The 9,534-nt window shown below is 38.9% G+C and overlaps 1 protein-coding gene across 1 annotated transcript; it reads right to left on the bottom strand.

Annotated features, from left to right (window-relative positions):
* Nucleotides 1-2,466: 2,466 nt before the first annotated feature.
* On the bottom strand, nt 2,467-5,075 carry LOC147630069 (uncharacterized). The gene is made up of 3 exons (XM_086811019.1): nt 4,965-5,075; nt 4,681-4,867; nt 2,467-3,005 (listed from the first exon to the last, which is right to left on the bottom strand). The coding sequence occupies exons 1-3, from the start codon at nt 5,073-5,075 to the stop codon at nt 2,467-2,469; spliced, it is 837 nt and encodes a 278-aa protein (XP_086667145.1).
* Between the last annotated feature and the right edge of the window lie 4,459 nt (nt 5,076-9,534).

Below are 9,534 nucleotides of genomic sequence, written 5' to 3'. Positions count from 1 at the left end.
AGCATACAGTATATGCTAACTAGCATATAGTGTATGCTAACTACCGCAGTATATGATAATTGTTTACTAACAAGGTTCTACATAGTGTGTGCTAATTAGCATAAAGCGTATGCTAACTAGCATACAGTATATGCTAGTTAGCATATACTATATGCTAACTAGCAAACAGTATATGCTGACTAGCATATACAGTATATGCTGACTAACAAGCTTCTACAAAGTGTGTGCTAGCTAGCATAAAGCATATGCTAACTAGCATACAATGTATGCTAACTAGCATATATAGTATGCTAACTAGTATATAGTATAGGCTAACTAGCATATACTGTATGCTAACTCGCACAGTACATGTTAACTGTATACTAACTACCTAATTTATATTGTGTGCTAGTTAGCATACAGCGTATGCTAACTAGCATACAATATATGCCAACTAGCATATAGTGTATGCTAACTAGCATATAGGGTATGCTAACTAGCACAGTATATGCTAACTGTATACTCACTAGCTACTATATAGCGTGTGCTTACTAGCATACAATATATGCTAACTATAGCATATATTGTATACTAACTACCACAGTATAGGATAATTGTTTACTAACAAGCTTCTACATAGTGTGTGATAACTAGCATACAGTATATGCTAGTTTTAGCATATACTGTATGCTAACTAGCAACAGTATATGCTGACTAGCATATACAATATATGCTAACTAGCATATAGTGTATGCTAACAAGCACAGTATATGCTAACTGTATACTAACTAGCTGCTATATAGTGTGGTAACTAGTATACAGGATTATGCTAACTAGCATATAGTGTATGCTAACTACCACAGTATATGCTAACTGTATACTTGCTACTTTATAGTGTGTGCTACCTAACAAAAAATCCAATATATAATTCTGTAACACATAAAAATGGAATAGTAGGAGGTAACTGTTGAAAAGATTATCTCATCATTAACTTCCAGCATCAAATAACATTACATAGGGTTTAATTTTACAATGAGTCACACTCGCCAAAAATCTTTAGGCCTCCTTAGAGGGCGTTTGTAGTGACCGGGCTTTTTTGCTCCCTCCTTTTTCTCTGCTTTCTCCTTTTCCTCTGCTTTTTCCTTTCTCTCTGCTTCTAGGTCGCCTCTCTGCTGTTCCTTTTCTTTTCTTTCCCTCTCCAGCCTAGCTTTCTCCTTTCTCTCTGCTTCTAGGTCGCCTCTCTGCTGTTCCTTTTCTTTTCTTTCCCTCTCCAGCCTAGCTTTCTCCTCTCTCTCTGCTTCTAGGTTATCTTCCTTTTGGTTGCGACGAAGTTCTGCTTGTCTCTCAGCCTCTAGCAACTGTTTGATGACTGCATCAGAGAAGTTATCACAGCCTGTATCAAAGAAATTGTCAGCCACATACACTGCTCGATCATCCGACTGCAGCCAAAGAAAAAGCCAATCTTTCAAAGTTTCTATAAGAAACTGTTGTCTCTCCTCAGCACTCTGGTTCTCTAGCTTCGGAGTAACGAGCCAAGCTTGTGCTGGGTTCTGAAACACTTTGTAGAGGCTATCATCAATCAGAAGCGTGTTTTGGGCGTTGTACGCCGGATTGTATTTTCAAAACAAGGCTAAATCTTTCATAAACACAGGTTTATTCAAGATCTGCCAGGGTTGCGGACTGCAGTGCTCTTGCGCAAAAAAATGGCAATCCTTGGCACCTGCAATTTAAAAATAGCCCTGCAAATATTCATGACTTTACGATGCATGCTTGTGCTCCAAATATACACACTGAAGAACTGAAGATACCAGTCCAAAAACATGTGGCTGTCCTTGTGAGGACAGAACACCTGCTTATCCTCTATATTTCATCTACATATGCAGGGGGCTTTTCGCCGAAGCAAGTCTCTACCACCCTCAGCAAAAGACTGTTGAGATCTAGTAAAAGAGCCCTTTTTTCATCACACAGTCGCTTAGGCACCCATATTGGGTCTGGAAGAGGATACCATTCAGCATATATAACCTCCCCTGATGGGTGAACATAATTTAGGCGCTCAAAAATTCTACGGGCATGCTGTGAATATCGTTCGAGCCGCTTTTCAATCTCCAATTTTTGTCTCCTTATCTGCCTGGCTTTGCGGACTCGCCATTTCCGTAATTTCTGCCATTGCATGGCCGCATTTACATCAAGCAAGGCAATTAATGCCAGTTTCTCTTCCTCTGCAAAGAAACAGCGATACGAAGTGAAGAAGTTCATAGATTGGCAGAAAATTATAATGGACTCCTGCTCAACATTATATTACACAAAGACATTTTCACCGAGAAAATAAAAAAAATTACATGACAGCCACAAGAGGCATTAGGTTTTCAAAATGGCATAGCCATAAGAGTGAAGCGCATAGATATGGGAACACTAAGTAAAGGCTAAACAACTGAACAGTGACAGTTGCCTGCTTACAGTACAGAATCTGGGCAAAAAAGGAAAGGTCTAACATAGTTTTTTGCAAGCTCTTGAGCGGGTGGCTTTCTTTTCACCTTTGGTGCTTTCAGCATTGTCCTCCATCTTCTTTGGGGAACCATAGCCGTTGCTTGCAGTTTCTTCAAGTACCTCTTCCGGGCCCACTTTTCTCTTTGCCTTAGCCTTTCGCAAAAAACCCTCGAGAGGGCTGTTATCACCAACTTCCTGCGGGTCCTCTATGCTGTTAGTCTTCAATGTTTTCCCTGATGCACTGGCACTAGCCATTGTCTGCTGAGAAGTTTTTACTGTGTCAGTTGCAGCAGCAGGCATGGCACGCGCATGAGGAACCATGACAAAAAAATCATCTTCTTTTGATTTACTGCTCACGTCACCGCCTTCCTCTGTTGTTTTCATGCTTGCACTTTGCATTTGCTGGGATCCCGCATCTACTCCTTCATTCATTGTATCTAGCTCACCACCCTTCTCAGTCGAAGGGTTCTCAGTTGCAGCCTTTCCCTTACCTTTGGTGTCATGCACACTGCCCACATCATGTAGGGGCTTTGAGAGGCCTGCAACAAAAAAATCTTTGATTACACCCTTTATAAGCATGTCATGTATGCTACATAGTATGTTTCATATGCTAACTATGTGTGCAGCTAGGCAAGTATGCTAATTAGCATTCCCGTGTATGCTAGCTAGCATAATCATATATGCTAACTAGAATATCAAGTATGCTAACAAGCATACCAGGTATGCTAACAAGCATACCAGGTATGCTAACTAATAAACCTTATAATCTCTAAGCAATTCAAGTGTACCCAAAAGCTTCTATGTGCTTACTAGAGCACAGTATATGCTAATTAGCATATCCAACATGCTTAATAGCATATCAAGTATGCTAATTAGCATATCCAGTATGCTAGTTAGCATACAGGATATGCTAATTAGCATATCCAGTATACTAACCAGCATACTGGATATGCTAATTAGTATATCTTGTATGCTAACTATCATTCCAGCTAGCATATCCGGTATGCTAATAAGCATATCCAATATGCTAACTAGCATACCTAGTATGCTAACTAGTAGGCCTTATAACCTCTAAGCTAATCCAATATGCTCCAAAATGCTTACTAGCATATAAAAATTGATAATTAGCATATCCAACATGCTTAATAGCATATCAAGTATGCTAACTAGCATATTCAGTATGCTAATTAGCATAACCAGTATGCTAGTTAGCATACAGGATATGCTAATTAGCATATCCTGTATGCTAATTAGCATTTCAGATAGCAATCCAATATGCTAACTAGCATACTGGATATGCTAATTAGCATTCAAAATGCTAACTCTGGTATGCTAATAAGCATACCCAATATGCTTACTAGCATATTGGATATGCTAATTAGCATCCACTCATCCAACTAGCATATCCAGTGTGCTAGTTAGCATATTGGTTAGGCTAATTAGCATATCCAGTATCCTAACTAGCATATCCGTTGTGTTTATTAGCATTCTGGATACGCTTTTTAGCATATCCGGTATGCTAGTTAGCATGCTAGTTAACATATCCCGTATGCTAGTTAGCATACTGGATATGCTAGTAGGCCTACTTGATATGCTAATTAGCATATCCGGTATGCTTGTTAGCGTATTGGATATGCTAACTAGCATATATGCTATGCTAGTTAGTATACAGGGTATGCTTACTAGGATGCTAGTTAGCATACAGAGTATGCTAACGAGGATGCTAGTTAGCATGCAGGGTATGCTAAATAGCATATACGGTATATGCTAGTTAGCATCCTACTAGCATATCTAGTATGCTAACTAGTATACTGGATATGTTAATTAGCATATGCAATATGCTAACTATCATACTGTATATGCTAACTAGCATATCTAGTATGATAACTAGCATACCTGGCATGCTAATTAGCATATTCATTATGCTAACTAGCACACCTTTTATTCCCAATATGATCAAGCTTGCAGACTGTATGTCCTGTATGCTAGCTAGCAAGCATACATTCAAGTATGGTTTCTTACCAATCTCTGGTGTGGTTGGATGTCGTTGTGTTGCAAGATTGCATAACCATGCGGTAGGTATGCTTTTTTTGCAGAAGGGAGCCCTACATACGGTCCCAAGGGAGCATGTAGCAGCAAAACACAGAAGGTGATAATTATGCTCACAAGGGAGCTTGACCATTGCAAGGAATGGTTTGACCTCAAGGGGCAGACCACAGCCAGTGCACAAGTTTGTTCCGATGCTGTCTTGCACCTCTCTATCCTTCATAAAACTAGCAAGGGCTAGATTAGTTAGGGCAGTTTGGAGAAATGAGCCCTGCAGCTTGGACTGCATGTGCATCAGAAGTTCAAGTTGGCTTTCAGAGTTCTGCACCTTGGATTTTGCAATTTCCACCTCAACCTACAAAACCAAGACAAAAAGAGCATGGTAAGTACATGAGTTACCTGAGCACATGTACCAAACATAAAGTGCAGAGATGAAACTTACGGACACTTACCAATTTACAGGTTATGTCTATGTCACTATCTATGGGGTCATCTTCACGAAGAGGAAACCCCATAGCCTCTATGGTGTCTTTGGTTGTCTCTATTCTGACTTCAAGCTCCATCTTTCATCGGGCATCCACATCATTGCTTTGCAATAGAGCCTGCAACTCCATCTCAGCTGCTTGCAACCTCTGTCTCATGGCCGTGATAATAGGAGTGACCTTCGCATAGAAACATCGAAAAAAACCTAGCATAACATAGTTCTTGGAGTACAAAAAGTACACATAACTTGGATAACAAAGCACACTATAGTTCTTGGACTACATTTCTTGGGACAAAATTGAGCATAGGGACGTATTATAGCCTGTAATATAGTACTATAGTACTATACTGTTATAGTCCTGTAAAGAAGGTACAGTTTAGTACTTGTTGTCTAATAACACTAATGCACAGATCTAATACTAGATGCACAATACCAAAACTTGAAAAGAAATTACCTTTGTCATCTCCAGGGTGGGTTTCGTATTTTCACACTCCGACTCTCCTTCGGCATATATCCTTCTTGTTGGGCGACACGCGAGTGTTGAACTTCCAAAACTGAAGGACACACTCAACTTCTGGGCCCAGACAATCACTTCTAGGTTTTCGCACTCCATTAGCCCATCAAAATGTCGAGTCATGGATGTCCACTCTATGCTTCTTTATATTGCGTGGATGTCCACTCTATGCTTCTTTATATTGCGTGGATGAACACCAAGAGCACCTGCAATTTTCCTATCACTGTGCCTCTTATTTCCTGTGTTCTCCAAGCTTGCAATCATATGAAGTCTCAGGGGGTTCACTATATGTAAACTCTCTATAACATGTGTATTCAAGGCCTAATTAAAAAACCCCTTATCTGTAAATTTTTCATGAATAAAACACACCCTTTTTCTATTCAATTTGTAAATACCCCCTTTAAATGGTACCCTTTTGTATGCAAAAAATGTGTAAAAAAGGGATTTAAAAAATCCTCTCTGTTGAACCCATGTGCTACGATTACATATTATGAGTGACCCCCCCCCCCCCCCCCCCGAGTATGAAGCGCTACTCTTCTAGTAGTCAATTTGTCTTTTCTCTTTCCTCCTTTGATATGTGTCAAAGATTGCCTAAGGTTTCCGACGATGACCGCAGACACACCCTCATTAATGGAAGATGTAGTCGTTAGTTCTCTCAAGTGTGGGTGCTCTAAAAACCTTGCAAGGATGTCACTCCTTGCTTCTAAATCCAAACCACGAGTTCTGCGTTGGAAATATTGAACCAATTGCAAGGCTAGGTGTCATAGATTCCTCTAAGAGACTCTAGATCTTGCACTTGCATTACCCACTGGCATTTAAAGGGTCTCAGATGTGCTGACATTGGCAACTATTCCTTCATCACACTGTTGTTGCAGCCACATCAACCAGCTGTTCAATATCTTCATGACTGTTTATTGCGATCCAATTGATAATCGATCATGAATCCATATCCATAACTAAAATATCTCTGTTATTGTTACAGGGGTGGTTAGATTGAAAGGGGAAGATGAATCCATTAAAGGTATAGCCACAGTGACTAGAAGAGAGAGAGCAAGAGCGGAAGGAGAGAGAGAGAGAGAGAGAGAGAGAGAGAGAGAGAGAGAGAGAGAGAGAGAGAGAGAGAGAGAGAGAGAGAGAGAGAGCACTGTGGCTATGGCAGTCATGTGGCTGTGGTGTCCTTGGGTTCAGGCGCACAGAGAGGGAAACCAGAAAGCACTGGCTATGGCACGCACACTGGGAGACGGCTAATTAAAAGCTATCTTCCAAAATTTCGAATGTGGGCACCTAATGTGCACCTACACCAAAAAAAGATCCATTCACTTACCCCTAATTAAAAATTCATACCAAAAAAAGTTATGGAGTATATAACTCATACCCTTTTTGACCCACGTTTAAAAACCCTTGTATAGTAAAACGTAGTACTTTCACCCTCTAAAGTACTCATTCTTTTTTTTGCCAAAAAGGGTACTATTTGAGACACTCTATCATGCTTAGACCCGGCACGGAACATCTTCATTGCTTGAGAAGTTAGAGTGAGAAGGGCATCCAATTAAAATTGGGCCCACGTTGTCAACTATGTAAGTATAATGGTTTTGCTTGGTACCCTTTCATGCTGATTCCAGCCGCATCACAAGCATGTTGAATTAATGAAGAATCGATGGAGGTGGTAATCTCGCTCACTACATTGCTGACAACAGCTTGGCGTATTTTAGGATGATGAGGGTCAATAATAATTGAGAGAATATCCTTGGTATTCAGAATGGCTTTGACCAAATCCTTCCATCCCTCTTCATTTAGAACCACACACCTCTTGCAGAAAATTCCTGGCAGAACACAAATCATGACTATTTTGTTTAAATCACTGAGTGCATAATGAAAGTTTATGTTAAATGCAAGAGATTCTATACCAGTCAATGTCTTTTTGCGTTCACGAACACCATTTGGCATTGCTTTGAGTCGTTTGATAAGTTCCTCTAGCCTTTGAATCTTTGCATCCTTCTCCACATTCTCTCTGGATCTCTTTCATTTTATCTGATGATGTTTTAAGTCCTTCTTGACATTGTAAAAGGCTAAATTGTGATGCTTGCAATTGAGATTGGAGAATATGGGTTTGCCAAGCTCCACTTGTAGGTCAATCTTCTGCAGTATCCTAACAAGCCAAGCTCTCCTTCACCAACAAATTGCATAAAAGATGATAAATTGCAGAAAGGAGGGTTTGCTCTTAATGGAGGGTCAACTGGATAGAGATGCCTTATCAACCCAAAGATCTACATTTTTCTCCTTAGCTATCCTACGAGCTTGGACAGATTGTGCATCAGTAGGATGGGTTTTTTTAGAGCTGCTATACTCTTCAGGAATATGAATGTGTAAATCAACCTTCCGTTTTCTAGCTTCACAAGGGGCTATATACACAGCTTACAAAGGCTCCATAGCTAAGCAGAGGAAGAAGCTAAAGCACATAGAGAGAGAGAGAGAGAGAGAGAGAGAGAGAGAGAGAGAGAGAGGTGAGTGAGAGAGACTGTTAAAACTTTGCTGTTGTTGCAAGTTTAACACAAATCCATTTTTCTAAGTAGAAAATGATATTTTTGATATACAAATATACTAACATGGAGTTTTTCATCAATAAATTACATTTATGAGAAAAATTAAAAAATAATAATTTTTGGGGTCCCCACAATTTCGGGATCTGACAGTTAGTTATGTTTATGGGGTTGTGGGGACCTGACAGTTAGTTATGGATGTACTGGCTCCTGACAGGCTTCTGACGTGACCCTTGAATTACAAGCTTTATGGAGAGAAAAAATTATTTTCATCATACATATTGGTTGGGTGGTGTTTTTTCACCTCAAAATGTAACAAAATAAAAAATAAAAAATTTTCACTTTTTGGGACCCACCTAAATACGAGAATGTTTTGCTGATGTGTGGAAGGGAGATATGGTGGGAGTTAATGAGAAAGGAGCTTTCAAACTGACTAGAAAGATTCAATTTATAGAGAGTGAAGATAAAAAAATTCAAAAAGTAAGAGAGAAAGTATGAGAAAAGTCAAAAAGTAAGAGAGAGAGTATTAGAATATTCCCTTTAAAAAGTGAAACTAGGGGGTATGGCTAATGTGGCAAGGCAAAAAATAGGGGTCATCATAGCCTTTGTCTCCCTTAAGCCCAGCTTTTTAAGCTCTAATCCCTTAAAATTAGGAATCCTTAGGAGGCCCTTTTTGGGTCCAAAAAATTCCTAATGCCAAATTGGATCAAAGTAAAGCTGGAAGCTTCTAGATTCTAGTTGGACTTGGTTGGTGGCCTCCCTCACCTATAAATAGACCCCCAATCCTTTTTATTTTCATCTTAGTATATTTACATGCTAGTGTAATTTTCAATTTGGTGTATTTCCTTTATCCCTCTTCCTTGCCTCTCCATTGTGAAGCCTTGTTGGTGCTTCACTAAACCTCTTCTTCTCTTGAAGATTACCCTTTTCTCTTAGTGGCCAAGCCTCTTTCTTGAGGGCTACACAACTTTTGCAAGGTAACGAATCAAGCAAACCACGGGTAAGCCTAAAATGAAGTTTATTCTCTCTTTTTGATGTTAATCTTCTTCCTAACCTCCCTCATGTGAAGCATTTTATTTTATGGGTTTCCTCTTAAAACCATGCCTTTCTTGATTTATGTTATTTTTTAAATGAAATAATGTTTATGTTTAAGCTTACGTCTATGCATAAACTAATCTTTATATTAAAAGTAAAAATTTAACCATTCTCATTCATAAAAAATGCGAGGAAGTTATGGCAAAATTTTATCATTAGAAAATGAAGTTTATGCATAATAAATTTTATTCTAAAAGTAGAATTTTGAGCATTCTCATTTCATAGAAAATGTGGAGAAGCTATGGTAAAATTTTATCATTAAAAATGAAGGTTTATGCATAAATTAAATTTTATGCTAAAAGTGTAATCTTAAGCATTCTCATTTCATAGAAAATGTGGAAAAACTATGGCAGAATTTTTATCATTAGAAAATGAATTTACACATAATA

The sequence above is a fragment of the Cibotium barometz genome, chromosome 17 (genome assembly GCF_041138505.1).
Source record: "Cibotium barometz isolate CiBa-2024 chromosome 17, ASM4113850v1, whole genome shotgun sequence".
In the NCBI taxonomy this organism is placed as follows: Eukaryota; Viridiplantae; Streptophyta; class Polypodiopsida; order Cyatheales; family Cibotiaceae; genus Cibotium; species Cibotium barometz.
This window is presented reverse-complemented; position numbering and strand designations above follow the sequence as displayed.

Coding starts and splice junctions, on each gene's coding strand:
- LOC147630069 (XM_086811019.1), bottom strand. CDS start 5,075: ATGGAGCTTGAAGTCAGAATAGAGACAACCAAAGACACCATAGAGGCT. Junction 4,868..4,964: donor TAGACATAACCTGTAAATTG/GTAAGTGTCCGT, acceptor TTGGTTTTGTAG/GTTGAGGTGGAAATTGCAAA. Junction 3,006..4,680: donor AAACTTGTGCACTGGCTGTG/GTCTGCCCCTTG, acceptor TTTTTGTTGCAG/GCCTCTCAAAGCCCCTACAT.